Genomic DNA, 20,010 nt, shown 5'->3' with positions numbered 1-20,010 from the left:
TCTGAAGAAGGGTTTCGACCTGAAACGTCAGCTTTCCTGCTCCTCTGATGCTGCTTGGCCTGCTGTGTTCATCCAGCTCTACACCTTGTTATCTCAGATTCTCCAGCATCGGCAGTTCCTACTATCTCTTAGGAATAAGATATTTGTTTTTCATTTGAGACTTTAACATAGTTGAACTACCCTTTGGGCCGTTATCAGGTAGCTCATGTGTTGGGTGAAAAGTCTGCCCTACAGCCACCTGTACATGGTGAGGTATATCCTCTATGACCAGTTTTCCTCTTCCTCCATGACCAGTTTTCCTCTTCCTCATTCTGCCATGTGCAAGATTTCTACAGCCTTAATCTTTACACTGCTTTTCATGTATTTAGCAATTAGCTGAACTGGACTCCTGGTGGCCTTCACTATCTCATGATACAATTGTTCAACCTTGCAATCTACATCCTGCAGAGATGGGCCAAGTGAAGATGAGAGTGCGTTGGAAATTGGAAGTAAAATAGATAACTTTTTCCAATTCAGAATGAAAGAGAGAAGTAGCACCGATGATGTCATTTGTATACCAGAAAAAAAAAGTTGTGGGTTGTGGTGGGTGTAAGACTGGATGTTCCACATATCCCACAAAGGGACAGGCATAACTTGGACCCAAACAAAGTGAGAGGAGTTAAATGAGAAGTTATTCAGAGTGAGGATGAACTTTGCCAGGCTGAGGCGGGTGGTGGAAGATGGGGATGTTTGAGCTTTCTTTCCAAGAAGAAATGGAGAGCCCTGGAACCATCCCAAGGGGGATGTCCACGATACGATGTGGCTGGAGCCCGTGAACTGGAAATTCTGAAACTGATGTAAAATGTCAGCGGAATCGCGGATTTAAGTGGGAAGGGACTGGACAATGGGAGAAAAATAAATTGAGTCGAGGGATTGGAAAAGTTTATCTATTAAGTGTCCAATTTCCATTCATCTCACCTTCATCTGGTCTATCTCTGACTCCTCCCTTCCTTGACATTTCTGGGGATAGGCTGACCACCAAACCCACTGACTCCCACAGTTGCCATGACTATACATCTTCACACGCTCCTTCTTGTAAAGACTATTCCATTCTCCCAGTTCTTCTGTCTCATCTGTTCTGATGATGCCAGCTTTGACAAAGAAGTGTCTGAAATATCCACTTTCTTTCTTAACCAAGGATTCCCCAGCACCGTAGTTGACAGGGCTCTTAGATGAGTCGGATGCATCTCCTGAACTTTGGCCCTCACTCCTCTCCTCTCTCACAACAGCGTTGGGGTCCCCTTTGTCATCCTTCCACCCCACTGTAGTAACAAGGTCAGCCAAGTGGACCTCATAGAATATGAGTTCCCTGATTAGATCTGATTAACAGCCCTAATCAAGGAGCCCTGGCTGACAGATAAGAACAGGGCTGTCAGACATCCCTATTACTCACAGCTAGCTCTGAGGGAGCTGGATCAGTGTCAAGGACTCTCCACATGGAAATAAAGGGTGACTTGGTGATGGGATACTGGCCTCTGTGGAATTATTTCACCCACCAGCATCCACATCCATAGGATCATCAGCTGCCATTTCCGCCACCTCCAGCAAGATACCACCACCAGACAAATATTCCCCTCCCTTGGTAGCCTTCTGTAGGGGCCATTCCCTCCAGGACACTCTGGTCCACTCCTCCTTCATTGCCAACATCGCCCACAGCCCCACGGCACCTTCCCCTGCAACAGCAGGAGTAACACCTGCCTATATACTTCCTCCCTCCTCACCATCCAAGGTCCCAAACACACCTTTTCACTACTCACAAGGTTTTCTCCTCTACATTGGGAAAATGAAATGGGTGACCACTTTGCAGAACACCTGCGTTCTGTCCACCAAAAAAAAATGACCCTGAGTTTCTAGTTGCCTGCCACTTCAACACATCACCCTGTTCTCTGGCCAACATCTCTGTCTCAGACTTGCTGCCGTGCTCCAGCGAAGCTCAGCACAATCTGGAAGAACAACACCTCATTTTCCACTCAGAAACTCTCCAGCCTTATGGACTTCACATCGAGTTCAATAATTTTACACTTGAAGCCATGCCCTTACCTTTACCGCCACACACCAGGCCTTGTCATCACTTTAGCTGCTACCACACACAACCCAATGTCAGTTACTAATGGTCCCAATTAGCAGCTATTCATTCCCCCAGACTGACCTTTACCACTCCTTTGTCTGTCCAACTGTTTTTCTCTCTTTGGGCTCTACCTCCCCCAATGTTTACTCTCCCCCTCCTCCCACCCCATCTTCTGCATAAAAAAGATAGGAAACCTATCTACCATCAGTTCTGTAGAAGGGTCACTGGACCCAAAACATTAACTTTGATTTCTCTCTACAGCTGCTGCTAGATCTGCTAAGTTTTGCTAGCAATTTCTGTTTTTGTTTTTGGTTCCCATGAGCTGGTTGATCTGGGTGAAGCCTCATGCTGTATGCTGTTAAGTGTTTAAGATTACAGCAGGACTACATATGGTTGAAACTTCATGAGTTGGTACACCCATTCAGGCTTCATCGCTTACATTGAAAGCATCTGTGCAAAAATACCATTTGGATATCGTTGAGCTCACTTACACTGGAGCTTGGGGGAAGACGTCTTTCCCACCAGATCCCTGCCCCAGACATATCTGCAAAAACACGTGAACACAAATTTCCCCTTTTTGCGGAAGATTGAGCCCATGTATGTCAATTCAGCAAATGGATGTTATTGAGTATTCATGGCATGGTAATGAATGCAAAGAGTTTTATGATCATCAAGGACAGGGAAAGGCACCTTGGTTGAAGGGTTCAGAGTATTTAAAAGCAAATCTTTAATCTGCTGTCAGGGTGCTACATTTTTTGCCTCGCACCCAATTGAATTTCCCCACCCTCTCTTCTAAAAGGGTTTTCAAGAAGGAGGTAGATATAACTCTTCTGGCTAAACGGATTACGGGATATGGGGAGAGAGTGGGATTAGAATTCGATGATCAGCCATGATCGTAATGAATTGCAGAGTAGGCTCGTAGGGCTGAAAAAGCTCCAGCGGGCCTGAAAAATTCCACCTATCATATCCATTTAATATAAAACAGTTTGAGCTTTGGAAACTTTAAAATTTGATGAGCAAATTAGAAACTATAAATTTTACTAGTTTTAACTTATAAACTGTATAAAAACAAGAAATTTTGATTTTTGCTTGAGATTACATTGTACTTATTTTAATTTAAGTTAGATTTTAATAGTTTGTCAAAGGAAATTTAAGCAGAATTCACTGGTCTTTTCTCACATTCAATTTTGAGCAAAGTACTTACCTTATCTCGGAGACCAAAGTGCAAGTGAGGCAGCATGTGTAGGCAAGGAGATAGAAGTTTCATTTCCACAGGGATTATACTCAGCTCTCCCTTTTTTGTCTTTCCTGGGTTTCCTTGCACTCCAACAACATCACCACGGCGCAACTTATTATTTACTTTGAGGAATTCCTCTTCAGATTTGTAATTTCTAAAATGATTATTAAAAGACTCAACAGGAGCTGTACACTAAAAAAAAACGTGCTTATCATTTCCAGACTTTTTTTTTTTTTACAGTGAACATCAAACAGCAATCTCCAGATACCTGCAGCTAATAGAAGAAAATGCAATTAAACTGACAAATTTCATTTTGGCATTCCCTTAGTATGTTCACCCAGTAGCAGTGGCAGTATTAAAGCACGTTAATACAGAAAGTACCTGAAGAAGATTCTAGTAATTTTAAATTTCAAAAGTAAACAAACTGAACATATAATGCTATTTACAATAATTTGCAGCAGTCAGATAAATCTGATCTTTTTTAGACCTTATTAGATCTATTCCACAGAACAGTTTGCTCCAATCTGAAATTCAACTCATTCAAATCAATGAGAAAATACATGCACCTAGAAAAAAACTTGCTAAGGAATAACTAGGCATGTGTTACTCTTGTATAGAATAATATTTGTATATAAAGGTGAAATATTTATAAATCAAATCAAAAGATTCAATTCCCCTAATAAATAACATCTGCACAAATTAACTCACTTGGAATTAGCCATAACTTGTAATTTGACTCCTTCACCACGGAGATCATAGAAAGTTAGTTTGGCACCAGAGGTCCTCTTAGCATGGATACGACCTGAAGAAACAGAGAGAGTTGCAATGTTGTCCAATATAAATTTTCAAACCCAACAAATTAAAATGCAAATTAACATAAACAGGTGCTATATTGAATTAAGAAAATATTTAACTTTTTGCAATAGAACTTTCTGCACAGAAAGTGAGTCAGATCTCATTATTGTTTATATTTAAGATTGAGGCAGCAGCACATTGAATAATCAGCACAAAGAAACCAATAGGATGCAATAGCACAACATACACAAATACGCAAGGTTGAAAAGGTGAGATTATTTTGTGCTCAACTTAATGAATCAATGATTCATGTAATCATCGTGACAACCTCCTGATTCTTGAGCAATTATGACTGAAATAATTCATTCATCAATACGTTAGTTCTAACTCTCAAATCTTTCTCTACCATATAATTAGTAACAGAAATAAGCCATTCAGCTCATCAAGACTGTTCCCCTCATGATTGATTGAGACTCAATTCCACCTTCAACTATATTCCTGATGCCATTATGCTAGAAAAATCTACTTATCTGAAAATTTGAACATTTCAATTGACCCAGTTTTTGATTAAGTGAATTCCGGATCTCTACTGCTGTGAGAAAAATGTGTTTCCTTATTTCATTAACCAAATTCTAAGTTATCAATCCTCTCCAGATAAAATACAGCCTACACTACTGGATCACTTTAATTTTAAGTATGTAGATTAGATAATCCCTGAACCTTCTAAACCAGAGAGATTACAAGCGAAATGTATGAAATATGTCCTCAAAATTAGTCCTTTCAGTTATGGTGGATTTGAGTTGGATCCCCTCCAAAGTCAGTATTATTTTCGAGAGCTTTGGTGCGCAAAAATGAATATAGTACCTCAGATGAAGTTTAACCAAAGTACAGCAAAACAGAAGAATACTTTTAAATTCTAACCTTTTGAAACAAAGGCCCAAGAATTCTATTAGCCCTTTGTCATTTCACATCTGTGCGTTATCTTTCTCTCATCATTGCAATATTTTTCTCAATCTGCCTTTGAAAAATCTAAAAAGTGGATAATCTCAAGGGGAAGAGAACATGAGGGTTTGGGGCAAAGGTCCTGCCAACTTCCCAACGCTGCCCAATTAAGGCTAAAGCAAGAAAACTTGTACACAGCCTTTCCACCCAGAGGTTAATTGAAGCCTGTAAGAGCATCACGCCACCACATCAGTATGCAACCGACAGCAGGTGAGGGAGTCGCCACAAGCGTGAAGCCTGAAAACCAAATCACATCAAGACTGACCAAAAGACACAGGAGTAGGAAGAGGTAATTTGATCCATTGAGCCTGCTCTGCCATTCAATAAGGTCATGACTGATTTGATAATCCACAGCTCTGCATTCTTGCCTTTTCCCCATACTGATTAACAATGTTTGTTTGCCTTTGATTTCTACGGGTAGGGGAGAGTGAGAGCAGTATTGCTTCAAGCAAAGGCACATAGCACCTGATTGAGGGATCCAGCTTCAGGAAGGAGTCCACTGAGAGGAGCTCCCTGTTATTTCTTCAGCCTCCTTCTTGCCTTCACTCACATCTGCCTGGGGTTCCTCAGCAATCCCAGACTGATTCAGATGCCACTGATGGGCAATGGATATCTGCCAGATTCCAACTCTCAGGATCCTAAGTCAGTGTCCTGCCATTAAGTGCCTAATGGAGAATTAATTTTAGTGGGCCTTCTCTAACACAGACAACAGAGGCCTCCTCCTGGTTTACCAACTGGCAGGCAAGATTCCATTGCCAACAGTAACTTCAATTGACTGTTTCAACTTTCCAGTAATCCTTCCTGCATTGCCTGTCTCTTTTACTAATATTACTACAACATTTTTGATGCAATTTTCTTATCATTTCTAGAGTTTGAAATATTTAGCTTCCAATCTTGCTTGGGTAGTAACTTAATGAAGAGTTATTCAATTAGTTCCAGTCTCTTTGTCTTTCATCTAAGCCCCAAAAATATTTATTTTAAGAACATATCCACTTCCCTTTTGAAGATTCCTAATGAATCTACTTTTACCATCCTTTCAAGCAATGTATTTAACATCGTATCAATTGAAAGTACTGAAATAATGGTCTCATATTCAATCTCATTTTGTGCCAATCAGTATTGGCTCCCTAATTACAACCTTCCATCTAGAGAAACAGAATCTCCCTAACTGCTTCATCAAAACATTCAATTTTTGAGCTTCTGTATCATACCTGCTGTGTTCCAAGGTGATCAATTTCAGCTTTCTCAGACTCTCTGCAAAACTGAATTCCTTCATCACTAATAACATTCCAAAAAATCTCCTCTACATTCTCTCCAAGAACTTCACACATTTCTAACCTGTGTTGTCCAGAAATGGACACAACAACTGGTATTAAAAAAGACTTTTCTGAAGAAGGGTCTAGGCCTGAAACGTCAGCTTTCCTGCTCCTCTGATGCTGCTTGGCCTGCTGTGTTCATCCAGCTCTACACCTTGTTATCTCAGAAAAGACACATTTGCTTACTTTTATTCTTTGTACCTGAAATGGAATACAAGTGCAAGGAGGTGGTGTTGAACATGCATAAAACTCTAATTAAACCTTAACAGGAGTATTGTGTACAGTTGTGGGCACCACTTTAAGGGAAAGATGTAAATGCATTGGAGAGATTGTAGAAGTGATTTACAAGAAAGGTTCCAGGAATGAGAAACTTTAGCTATAAGGTTAGATTCAAGGAGGAGGGACAGTTCTTAGACAGAAGACAGCTGAGAGGAAAATTGATAGAGATTTTCAAAATCATCAGTGGGCTGGATAAAGCTGATAGAGAGAGAATCTGTTCCTGCTCATAAGATGGCTAAGAACAAGATGGCATGGATTTACAGTAACATGAAAAAGAAGCAAGGGTGATGTGAGAAAAAAACTTTTTCACACAATGGATAGTTAAGGTATGGAATGCACTGCCTGGAAATATGATGGATGCAAATTCAATTGAAGCATTCAAAGAGGGCATTGGATGATTATTTAGATAGAAGTAGTGTCCTATACTGTAAGGGGAAAAAAAAACAAGGGATTTGCACTAGGTAATGATGCTCGTTTGAAGAGTCACTGTAGATATGACGGCCCAAATGGCTTTCTTCTGCGCCGTTTCAATTCTGCGACTTTCATAAAACAATAGATACCCATATATTATTCATTTCCATAAATCAAGCTGTCCTGCTACCTGTAAAGCTTGTGAACACTTATCCCATGTTCTGAAGGACTTTCTGATCCAGCATTCACCTTCAGTTTGTACTACTTAGCTTACATTGTCTCTCATTTATCCCTGCAATTTCCTTTTTTAACTTTGAAGTTGTACTATTAGTTAGGTTGGTGATTACGGTTAGGTTTATTTAAGTTCGTGACTGTCTTCCACCATTTCCTGCATTAACTCTTCTTAAAATAAACTAAAAGCAAAGGTGCTAATGTGTAAAATCTCACCCGCTACAGATAAAATAACATCAGAGAGATGGTCTCCAGGCTGCAGATTGTTGTATTTCTCAATGAACTCTGTTAAGGATATATCAACATGGAATTTATGAGGATATGGGTCATCCTCAGTCCCCTTCAGTTGCTGGATGGCCTGTGTTCGAATTTTGTAGTATTGCTGAAACAAAGAATTACAAAATTTTGAAACGTGCTCTGAAACAAGCTTCAGACATCTTAAATAAGCAGTGCTTTATAAATAGGAAAATGTCTCAGCAGTGTGACCAGATGAAAATGGATTCAGAGTTAAAGAAACAAACATTAGGACCAATAGTTAAATTTTGGCCAAAGAGAGATAGGTTTTTAAGGAATATTTTACAGAAACCAGCCAGAAAAAAATATCAAGTGACTTTCAGAACATAGGGTGCAAATGGCTGAAGTCAAAGGTGCAGCAAACAGACAGAAAGAATGAAAATTAAGGAATTCTTATTTTGGAAAAGGAAAGTTGATAGGCTGAAGGAAATTGCAGAGATGCAAACGGGTACTCAGTACTCAAAATTGAAAACAGAACCATTTTGGTGACTATTAACCAAATCAAAAGATTTTATGCTACAATCACATCCCATCCTGGTCTCCCCTTCTGGGATTCCTCCCCAGTGCAAAATTCTTTTAAATACACTACTCGACAGAAAGTCACATTAAACATAGCGTGTTACCACAGGAATAAATAGAGTTCTCACACTCACATTAGGATCAAGGGTTTCTTCATCTCCACTCATGTCAATTCCATCAACCTTCTTGGCTTCATTGGCTTGTTTCTCAGCTTGTTCTTTAGCTTTAACTTCCTTGTCAGCTGCTTTTTTCTCTGCCTTCATACGCCTCTTCAGCTCACTACAGAAATTAGAACACAAATGTAAAATTAATTTTAAAGTAAATCATTTCAACATATTTAGTCACAAGGGGGTTATTGCTCCTAAACGACTAAGTTATTTTAACATTTGAGGAAAATAGTGTTGGATCACCTATTCATGTACCATTTACAAATATGATTTTAAAAAAAGACATGTCAATTTTCCATAAATATTCATTATTGGTTTGGTTCACATAGATGTAAAAAACAAGGAAACTTTTATTGATTTTTTAAAGAAAAATCACTCAAATTTAAAGTCAAAATAACTATCACAATAGAACTCAAAGAAATGCTAAAACCACATTGCCAAATCAAAACTTTAATACTGAACACATATACAAAAAAAATCTAAAAGCAAATGTTTAACAACTGTAAGTCCACCATGAATATTAGAGAGATTAATAAAGGAACAAATGACTGTAGAAAATAAATGGAAGTGAAACAGAATGTGTAGAAATTCCTTTTTCATTGATCACACTGATATAATGTATACTATTAAGAAATAAAGATTATGTGCGGAGAATCAACTATTTGACTTGCAGCCTATCTCAATTCCTGTTCATTTCTGCAACAATAATTAGGTGCCTCAGGAATGCAGCCCTCATTGGCCAATTCTCTTGTCTGCACTCCACCCAGATGAAAATTTACACCCAGTTACTGCATAGATAAAGCTACACCAGTCTAACAATTACTAAGACCATTTGAGTGTTAATAAATACAATTTTGGATGAAATAAACTGGAGATAAAAATAAATAAAAAGATAATATTGTGTAACTAATGGCATGGTCAAATACAGTACTATTCCAAATGTGAAAACAATAATGAGCAGCATTTTGAGCAGTCACATACATGCTGTTCTAGTTACTCAACGCATTATTTCCCTCCAAATTAACTGTGGGGCCTTTCAGATTCTATCACTGTTTAGTTGGTGATATTTAAAATAGCATTAGGCTAATGTCAGCTGTTTTGAAAATGAGCAAGAGTTCCACTGCATCAGCTTTTAATCTAGTTCACTATGCAACAAGGTCTCCATTCTTGTTCAAACTAATTCAAATACTCACTTACAATGAAAAAAGGTTGGGTATTTGAACAAATTTAGAATATCTAAACATGAAACAAAGCACGACCAACCTCTTTTCATTATGCAATCTCTTCTGGAAAAGAGGAGTAAAGGAAGTAAGGCTGTGTGTGGGCACCATTCCCAAGTGACCCCTGACCCGCAGCCCAAGAAGCCTATGGAGACAGCTGGTCATCATAATGAACTGTCACAGTGTTGTCCCATTTACAAAGCACCTAACACCTAGTGAAAGACAAAATAGATGGAATCAAATAGATGGATTAAAGCTTCAATCAGCATTGTCAGGTTGCTTAAATCCAATTACTGTATGGCAAAATGAATTCCGGAACTCTGATTCAAATTATTACTTTCCCCTATTATTAAAATAATATAGATCAAAGGGAAAGAAACATATAAAAGACAGAACTTCAATTTGTTCAACAAAACAGATTTCACTGTAGATGTTAGGAAGAAAAATGAAACATCTGCATTTATTACTAGTCATCATGTTGAAGAGAATGGGCAGGATTTTCTGGAGAAGATGGCAAAGTTAATAGATATGTGTAAAATCAGACTGCAAAGTCCAGAAAGCCTACATGCACAGACAAATATGGAAATTATGAAATAGATGTCCGGGTTTCCCTGCTTTTACCTCACTAAGGAGGCCGAGCAATACAAATACATAGAATAGTGTGAAGCTGCTGTGTTTATTGTATAAGTATAAACCCAGCTTGCTAGAAAAAAAAAGGTATTGTAAGAGTGTACCTGTTTAACAGTCTGAATTATTGAAAAACTATCACTTCAACACAGAACCAATTTGAATAAGTTGTTTCTCATTCCTTTTCCTTCAGATTTTAAATATTGTTGGATATTTTCACATTTTTTTCCACTTCTTTGTCCCCTTCTGTTTAAAGGAGTTATGGGAGGAAGGGAAACAGGTATTTACTTTTCCTAATGTTTATGCCTCTGCTACAGGAGAAGAATCTTGTAATTTGGTGAATATCTGGTAAGCAACTAAGGTTTATTCTATTCCTAAGGTTCAACATAATAAAGCAGCTGGTGATATGGTTCACACTGACATAAAAATACAAGTCAGTATAGCATGACTTGAAACTTAACTGTACTCACCATACAAATACAATGGCTACAAGGGCAGGTCAGAGTCTAAGGAAATTATTTTCTAATCAAACTGTTCAGAGGTGTGATTTGAACTCAGGCCTCAGCATTAGGCACACTATCACTGTGCCAAAAGAGTCTTACAGGCTAGGAATCCAGCAGTGAGTAACTCACCTCTCTAATCCCCAAAGCCTGTCCACCACCTACAAGGCACAAGTCAGGAGTGTGATGGAATACTCCCCGGATGAGTGCAACTCCAACACTTAAGAAGCTTGACAGCATCCAGGACAAAACAGCCCTCTTGACTGGCGCCACATCCACAGCATCCAATTCCTCTAATACGGACGCTCAGAAGCAGTAGTGTGTACTACTTACAAGATGTACTGCAGAAATTCACCAAAGATCCTTAGACAGTTGTTTTGAAACTGATGACCACTTCCATCAGGAGGATGAGGGTAGCAGATATATGGGAACACCACCACCTGCAAATTCCCATCCAAGCCACTTATCATCCTGACTTGGACATATATTGTCATTACTTCAGTCTCTCTCTGTTAAAATCCTGGAACTTCCTCCATAAGGGCATTGTGGGTCTACCTTCAGGACATGGATTGCAGTGGTTCAATAAGGCAGCTCACCATCGCCTTCTCAAAAGGCAACTAGGGATGGTCAATAAATGCGGCCAGGCAGCGACGCCCATGTCCCACAAGGGAACAAAAACTCACTCAATTTGTCCAAACCACACTACGGCATTTCTGCATCTCCTCACCGTTTATCCTGTTTTGTGTTCTCTACAAACTTGGAGACAGTTAGTTCCCTCATCTAAATCATTAACATAGCTTGAGTTATAAGAGTACTGGAGGGACTGCACATATACTGCGGAGTACTGTGCACGGTATTGGTCGTCTTTCGTAAGTTAAGAAATTTTTAAAAATTCATTCATGGGATGTGGGCGTCGCTGGCTGGACCAGCATTTATTGCCTATCCCTAATTGCCCAGAGACCAGTTCAAAGTCAACCATATTGCTGTGGGTCTGGAGTCACATGTAGGCCAGACCAGGTAAGGATGGCAGATTTCCTTCCCTACAGGATGTTAGCGGACCAGATGGGTTTTTCCTAACAATCGTCAAAGGTTTCATGGTCATCATTAGATTCTTAATTCCAGATTATTATTGGATTCAAATTCCACCATCTCCCACAGCAGGATTCGAACCCAGGTCCCCAGAACATTACCTGGGTCTCTGGATTAATAGTCTAGCAATAATACCACTAAGCCATCGCCTAAATAAATGCATCATTGGCAATTCAGAGGTGGTTTACCAGACTAATAACTAGAATAAGAAGGAAAGGTTGGAAAGGTTAAGCTTATATCTGCTGAAGTTTAGCACAGTAAGAGGTGACTTGATTGAGATCCTGAAGGGTCCTGATATAATTAATGTGGAAAGAATGTTTCTTCTAATGGTAGCATCTAGGACTAGGGATCACTTAAAAATGAAGGGTCACCTATTTAAAACAGAGATGGGGTGATAGTGTTTCTCTCAGAATGGGGTAGCACAGTAGCTCAGTGGTTAGCACTGCTGCCTCACAGCGCTAGGGACCACGGTTCAGATTCTAGCCTCAGGCGACTGTGCAGACTCCACAGAGACATTCTCCCCGTGTCTGTTTGGGTTTCCTCACACAGTCCAAAGATGTACAGGTTAGATAGATTGGCCAATGCTAAGTTGCCCATAGTGTCCAGGGATGTGCAGGCTAGGTGGATTAGCATTGGAAATGCAGGATTACAGGGAAAGGATAGGGGTGTGAGTCTGGATGGGATGCTCTACAGAGGGTTGCTGTGGATTCAATGGGCTGAATGGCCTGCTTCCACACTGTAGGGATTCTATGAGAAGGTAGTAATGCTCTCTGTAAAAAGTTGGTGAAAGCTGAGTCCTTGAGTATTTTAAAGACAGAGGTAAATAGATCCTAGTTAAGCAAGAGATGGAAAGATTATCAAGGGTAGGCAGTATGCACACTTTGAAATGTTGCAAGCATCACACTCATACCACAGCTTGGAAACACCACCAGAATTACAAGCATGACAGCACAACATTCAAGCATACTGCAGGACACTCACTAACACACGTCCTACTTTATGCAGAAGAAAGTAGAGCATAACTGGAGACAGTAGTAACGATCAGAAAGCAGACAAGAGCAGTAGCATGTTTTTACAACCATCGAGGAGACAGTACTGGCCTTCAGGGAAAAGGGCACGATTGAGTCCATATCCACTGACAGTCGTAGTGGTCTATAGCACAGAAAAAGGCCCTTTGGCCCATTGAGTCTGCGCCAGTCAAAAGCAAGCATCTAATTATTCCAAACCTATTTTTGAGCACTTGGCCTATAGCCTTGTATGCCCTGGCATCACAATGCACATTTAAATACTTCTCAAATCTGATGAGGGTTTCTGCCTCTACCACCCTTACAGGCAGTGGAACAGAGAGTATTAATGGGATTGATGAGGAGAGTGTCTGCGTACCTGTTTATCCTTCTCTTCCCACTTCATGCCATATTTTTTGGCACACAAGCCATAATAAGCATAGGCTTGTCCTTTCCCTTCTCTCTTAACCACAACTTACCCCTTGTCCTGTTTTCATCTTAGCCATCTTAGAATTGCAGCAGGGAAGGAACAGGAAAACAGACAAACAGTGAAGATGATATTCCACTTGATCTTACATTGGCAGCCAACTGTCTTTGAAGGCTAGGAGAGGAAAAAACATACACATTGAAGACAGCAGGCAAAAGTACACAGCTGCAACCGTAGGAGGAAAGTCTAATGAGGTACCTAGTTTGCCAGAAAGGAAAAACGCACATTATTTCCAATAAGTCAGATGAGAATTTCTATGAATCAGGCTATGATGGAAAGATATACAAAAACGAAAAGAACTGCAGATTCTGGAAATCAGAACAGAAACAGAAATTTTTGGAAAAACCCCAGAAATCTAGCAGCATCTATGGACAGAAAACAGAGTTAATGTTTCCAGTGACACTTCTTCAGATCCAGTCTGGCTGCTTCAATGGAAACCGTCTTCCTGGGTCAGGTTGCTGCCATTGTGGGATGGCGCTGAATCATATTAACTCCAGGCAACAAGAGCTTGCTGCCGTTTCCCCTGAATGAAAACATTCCTGCTCCAGCACTCCCACTTTTCCGGTGCCTTTGCTATAACCCAGCCAGCTAGCCGGACCAGAAAGAAATAATGATCTAAAGCATGATCTGCTCCAAGACCATCTGTAATCTGAACTGAAACATCAGTGCCCTGATGACTATTAGGCTGCAGTCACAAGATGGCATGTAAATCAAAGCACCAGCAAAGGCTTAGGGAGCAGGGACAGGGAGACTAATAGTCATGTGAATGCACAATAGAATGCACAACAGCGGAGATTGAGCAAATCTACAAAATTGGATTATAAGTTTGCATTTCCTGTTAGTTTTTAAAAAGGAAGACAATTGATGCTCAATGATGGAGGATAGATAAGGAATTAGACCATTAATGAATTGCAAAGTGCAGAACATAGAACAGAACAGTACAGCACAGTACAGGCCCTTCGGCCACCATGTTGTGCCGACCTATTATCCTAAGATCAATCTACCCTACATTTTACTATCCTCCATGTGTCTATCCAAGAGTTGCTTAAAAGTCTCTAAAGTATCTGACTCCACTACCACTGCCGGCAGTGCATTCCACATGGCCACCACTCTGTGTGAAGAACCTTCCTCTGACATTTCCCCTATACCTTCCTCCAATCACCTTAAAATTATGTCCCCTCGTAATAGTCATTTCTGCCCTGGGAAAAAGTCTCTGACTATCCACTCTATCAATGCTTCTCATCATTTTGTACACCTCTATCAAGTCAGCTCTCATCCTTCTTCGCTCCAATGTAAAAAGCCCTAGCTCCCTCAAGCTTTCCTCACAAGACCTGCCCTCCAGTCCAGGCAGCATCCTAGTAAATCTCCTCTGCACCCTCTCTAAAGCTTCCATATCTTTCCTATAATGAGGTGACCAAAACTGAACATAATATTCCAAGTGTGGTCTAACCAGAGTTTTATAGAACTGCAGCATAACCTCACAGCTCTTAAACTCAATTCACCTGTCAATGAAAGCCAACAACACACCATAAGCCTTCTTTACAACCCTATCAACTTGGGTAGCAACTTTGAGGGATCTATGGACAAGCACCCCAAGATCCCTCTGTTCCTCCACACTGCCGAGAATCCTGCCATTAACCCTGTATTCTGCATTCAAATTCGACCTTCCAAGATGAATCACTTCACACCTTTCTGGGTTGAATTCCATCTGCCACTTCTTTGCCCAGCTCTGCATACTGTCAATGTCCCGTTGCAACCTACAACAGCCCTCCACGCTGTCCACAATTCCACCAACCTTCATGTCATCGGCAAACTTACTAACGCACCCTTCCACTTCCTCACCCAAGTCATTTATAAAGATCACAGAACAGATTGCTGCGGAACACCACCGGTCACCGAGCTCCAGGCTGAATATTTTCCATCTACTACCACCCTCTGTCTTCTATTGGACAGCCAGTTTTCTATCCAAACAGCCAAATTTCCCTGAATCCCATGCCTCCTTACTTTCTGAATGAGCCTACCATGTGGAACCTTATGAATGCCTTGCTAAAATCCATGTACACCACATCCACTGTCTACCTTCATCAAAGTGTTTTGTCACATCCGCAGAGAATTCAATAAGGCTTGTGAGGCATGACCTGCCCCTCACAAAGCCATGCTGACTATTTCTAATCAAACTGTGCTTTTCCAAATAATCATAAATACTATCTCTCAGAATCCTCTCCAATAATCTGCCCACCACAGAAGAAAGACTGACCGGTCTGTAATTCCAGGATTATCCCTATTCCCTTTCTTGAACAAGGGAGTGACATTTGCCACCCTCCAATTTTCTGGTACTACTCCCGTGTACTTGGAATTACTCGTATCGCTAATGAATAATCTAATCATGTAGTGCTCAGATAGAAAATGGTTATCTATGCTGTAGTCTCATTTACTTCTTTCACTTTCACATGTGTCTCCGCCCAATCTCATATACATTTTTTCATCGTTCCAATCATGTTTAAATTTCCTGAGGAAGCTTCACCCAGTTCTGGAAGCAACATTCTTCAGCACAACACTTTATGTGATAAAGGAAAGGAAGTACTGCCAGACTAACCACACCACTCTCTGTATCCAGATTCTAGTGAAGTAAAGGAAACATCCAAAAGCACATACAAATTGCACCAGAGGCTAGAATAATCCAGAAACTAATCTTATGATTCCTTTAAAATCACTGTTTGGAGTGGGGGTGGATCCTTCATTCCACTTAATGTGATGTTCAGTTATGAGAAGAAAGTACATTGGCTAGAGTGTGGTGTTGTAAAATGACTATTGCTGTCAAATCAGGGTCATACATCAATTACTGCCACTACCTACTGCATGGGAGCTGCTGACAGCTATTATGTAATCTTGTCTGCAAACATTTAACAATATGGTGACCTGCATATTTCTGACCAGAAATATGTGCAAACATCTCAGGATTCATCACACGTTGTTCAAATTACAGGAATCATTCAAACTTTGAGACTTGAAAAACAACCCTACAGTGAAGCCTCTTCCAAGGATGCCCACCTTGAAGAAGTTGTCCTCCTCCCTTTGGAAAGACCTCAGTGGATCTCCCTCCCACTGCAATCCTCTGATCCCTACTGGCACTCACCTATCACCATCCCACCTACTTTCCCCAGCCCCAACCCTCTTCTCTCTATTTATTTCCCAGCTCACTTCCCCCCTCCCCATTTCTGAAGAAGGGTCCCAATCCGAAATGTTAACATTCCTGCACCTCTGACGCTGCCTGGCCTGCTGTGTTCCTCCAGCACCACACTGTGTTATCTCTGACTCCAGCATCTGCAGTTCTTGCTTTCTCCTCATGTTTGCCCTATGTTAGGTAATCTTAGTCAAAGTGAAAGTGGGCTCACGGAATCCATTCGATTCCTGTGTTCAAAAGTGAAAATTTAATTCTAAATTAAAAATATAACAGCAGCTTCAGTAGCTTTGCACAAGACAACAGCAAGGATTATAATAGACCGAGGAAAAATCTATGAATGCAGCTCCAGCCATGAACTTACAACGAAGATCAGCCTTAATGTTTGTGGTGACAGCACAGACTTGTTCACAGAAACAGCACTGGGTCCTAAAGCTGGCCTGCAGTTCGGGGTGGGGATGAGTTTATAATAAAACCAACTGCTAAACGAACGAGCTTCTCCAGGAGCATATTAGTTGTCTGAGGAGTGAACTGGGTCAGTAGCTCTTCTGGCTTTTTTGATTTAGGCAGGTCAATTACCAGTGCTTCACTTTTGGGAATTTGACCATTCTCCATCATCGCTGGGAAGAGTGCCAGTTGCCATTATTTTGCCAGCAGATAGTGCAGAAGGTCCAATGGGATGCCATCTTTCTTGGTTAATTTGCCCTTTTTTTGTGGTTTCTAAGTCAGCATCCAGTTTCACAAGTGTAAAGTATCTGACAGCAGAGAATACTCTAAACAACTTGACGTTACTTCTGAGTTTTTTCTTCACCTTTTGTTTGTATTGTTTATCGATAGATTCCTTTAAATTAGCCAGTAGTTTGGCAGGAACACCATTTGCACTTAATTGTGGGTGAGCAGTGTCTGTGGTAGATGACAATGGCAGCCTTCTCACAATCCACCCTACCACAGAATTCTTGAACTGCTGAATAGGTATCTAATATCATCACATTGACACACAAATTAAAGCCACAGGTCTTGAATCAGGTTTATCCTCAATTGGTAGACCAGACTAGATCAAGGATTTTTGTACTCTATGACCCAAAAACTACATCTCGTTTTGTACAGTTTGCCTTGACAGTAAGAAACTAGTTTCAGGAATACAACATACAAGTAATAGTGACAGGAATGTCTTTCAGATCTTTGAGCTTACTCTGACATTCAGTAAGAAAATCTTTGGCCTAAAGTCCACTTTACTATCATTTCCCTGTATCAGTTGACTTCCTGGGAGACAAAAACATTTTCTATCCCTGCCTTATCTAAACTCTGTGATGGAGAGCATCCACAATCATCTCAGTATTTCCAAAGATTCACAAATGAATTCAGAAATTTATTATCTCAGATCTAAAAACAATCCCTAATCCTAATTTTATGGTCTGTGTTCTGGGTTCTTCAGTCATTGTAAACAACCTGTTTCTATCATGCCAAGCCCCTTTAGAATTTTGCAAGTCTTAATGAGAACACCTCTAATTCTTCAAAACGTACTGGGCAACGGCTCAATTTATTAAGAAACAAAAACAGAAGCTGCTGGAAAAGCTCAGCAGGTCTCAACTGAGGAAGGGCCACTCAACCCGGAATGTTAACTCTGATTCCTGTTCACCGATGCTGCCAGAGCAGCTGAGTCTTTCCAGCAATTTCTGTTTTTGTTTTTGATTTACAGCATCGCAGTTCTTTTGGTCTCAATTTATTAAGACTTTTAAAAATTATATTCAGTGACTGCACTATCAAATTCACCAGCAAATGGCAGAACACATATACAGACTGACAATTTACAAACTAAAGCATGGATAGATCTAGAGTAATATGTAGTCTAACACGAAGCAAAGAGCAAGTGTTTATCTGTAACAAACAGAATGAAAATGCCTGCACTAGACTGATTACTCTTTTAGGACAAGCTACTGCATGTTAATTTGGTAAATATATGTTTATCCATGAATTCATTAGAATCTGCTGTTCAACAAGTTTTGCTGAAAGAAGGCATATTTTGTCAAAACTGGTCATCTTATGAAATATCCTGATGAGTGCTAGATGTAGTAGTTCGACAAAATGATTTATTTCAGCATCACTCAAGTACTACCAAACGACTCAATTCTAAAATTTTGATTCACTGTAATAAAACAAAGAACTGCGGGTGCTGGAAATCTGAAACTGAAACAGAAACAGAAATTGCTGGAGAAACTGAGTAGATCTGGCAGCATTCAATTCTCGGAAACGTTATCTCTGTTTACGCCCCACAGACACTGCCACACCTGCTGAAATTCTCCAGCAATTTGTTTCAGTTTCTTGATTCACTGTCCCAAGGTTTTTAACTTCACAATGTCAGAACTAATACTTCTGGAAAACCCTCGATGAAGCAATTGTAGTTGGAATACGTTTCACCAAAAAAAAACCCTTGATTTAATATTTTATTTGGAAAAGACAACAACTTTTTGACAGTGCAGCATGCTCTTGCGTCTTCGGACAAAGTGGAGGGATATGCTTTCTTAAACCATGCGGTAAAGCACTACTGTTAGTGAAGGGAGTTGGAAGATTTTGTCCTAGCGGAGAACCAGAGATTAGTGATTAAATCTAGAACGAGCGTGGTAACGTTCCCATACACCTACTGCTAGATCGTACGTTTCCCGACAAATGAATAATCTCCAAGCTCGGAAAAACGAAAGCGATGTGAATTACCGGGGCTGGAATCAGGTACCGCTGCCCGGAGCACCATGGGGCATGTAGTTCCTTGCGACATCGACTTCGCGCCGAAGCTGCCGTAAAGGACTACAATACCCAATGTGCTTCGCGCGACGCTGATGCAACGTACAAAGAGACCACACGAGAGGCTTTTGGGCCGTAGTCTATAAATAGTCCACAATAATTTTATAACTAGAAATGGCAGCTACTTGTAGTTATCGTTAAGAGGGAAAGAGCATTTAAAGACGTGGTTACCTACTTTTTACTCAGTTTGGTGTCCCCGCTGCTCGCAACCTCTCCGCTGTCCCCCATGTTCAGAAAGTGTGTGGAAAAACCGAGATGTTCCGGTTTACTTCAGATTCCTTCCGAGGCTCCGCCTTAACCCGAAACTATTTTATGTGTTTAGGTCTCTGGAGGGAACAAAGTGAAACTACTCTGCAGTTCACTCACGATAGTGAAACTAGTGTGGCCTTAAAAATATTATTGACTTTGATAAAAACAAATATTTTAGTTTAAACAAAGCATCTCTTTAATCAGTATGAGCTCCCGCCAGTAACATTCCTAATACTTTTTTGAAGTGTGCTATTAGTAGTACAGAAGTTATAAGAAACTGCCTATGGAAAAACAAAACGTGAACAGTAACATTTTGTAAGGGCGATAAACCAAACTGATTAAAAAGTATGTAACCACGTTGACAGGTACATACTTACGGCATAGAACAAAGCCATTTAGTCTGCCTTGTCCATGTCAGCTCTCTAAGGAGCAATTCAGTCAGTCCCATTCCCGTTTTATTTTACCTGCTGTCCTGCACGTTTATTTCCCACAAATG

At 40.3% G+C, this 20,010-nt stretch overlaps 1 protein-coding gene across 4 annotated transcripts; it reads right to left on the bottom strand.

Moving 5' to 3' along the window:
- Positions 1-3,196: 3,196 nt before the first annotated feature.
- On the bottom strand, positions 3,197-19,572 carry LOC125484994 (lysine--tRNA ligase-like). Of its 4 annotated transcripts, XM_048605795.1 has the most exons (7): positions 19,441-19,502; positions 13,278-13,399; positions 9,622-9,790; positions 8,326-8,470; positions 7,595-7,760; positions 4,053-4,146; positions 3,197-3,498 (listed from the first exon to the last, which is right to left on the bottom strand). In XM_048605795.1, exons 3-7 carry the CDS (start codon positions 9,744-9,746, stop codon positions 3,258-3,260), a joined length of 771 nt encoding a protein of 256 aa, XP_048461752.1. In that variant the 5' UTR covers positions 9,747-9,790; positions 13,278-13,399; positions 19,441-19,502; the 3' UTR covers positions 3,197-3,257. The 4 variants fall into 4 exon arrangements, with proteins under 4 accessions (XP_048461752.1, XP_048461751.1, XP_048461754.1 ...); XM_048605794.1 differs by lacking the exon at positions 13,278-13,399 and having other exon boundaries at positions 19,441-19,521; XM_048605797.1 differs by lacking the exons at positions 9,622-9,790; positions 13,278-13,399; positions 19,441-19,502 and adding an exon at positions 19,109-19,130 and having other exon boundaries at positions 3,204-3,498.
- Positions 19,573-20,010: the final 438 nt, after the last annotated feature.

Source organism: Rhincodon typus, chromosome 15 (genome assembly GCF_021869965.1).
Source record: "Rhincodon typus isolate 14 chromosome 15, sRhiTyp1.1, whole genome shotgun sequence".
Taxonomy (NCBI): domain Eukaryota; kingdom Metazoa; phylum Chordata; class Chondrichthyes; order Orectolobiformes; family Rhincodontidae; genus Rhincodon; species Rhincodon typus.
The sequence above is the reverse complement of the archived record's forward strand: the minus strand, read 5'-3'. Positions and strand labels throughout refer to the sequence as shown.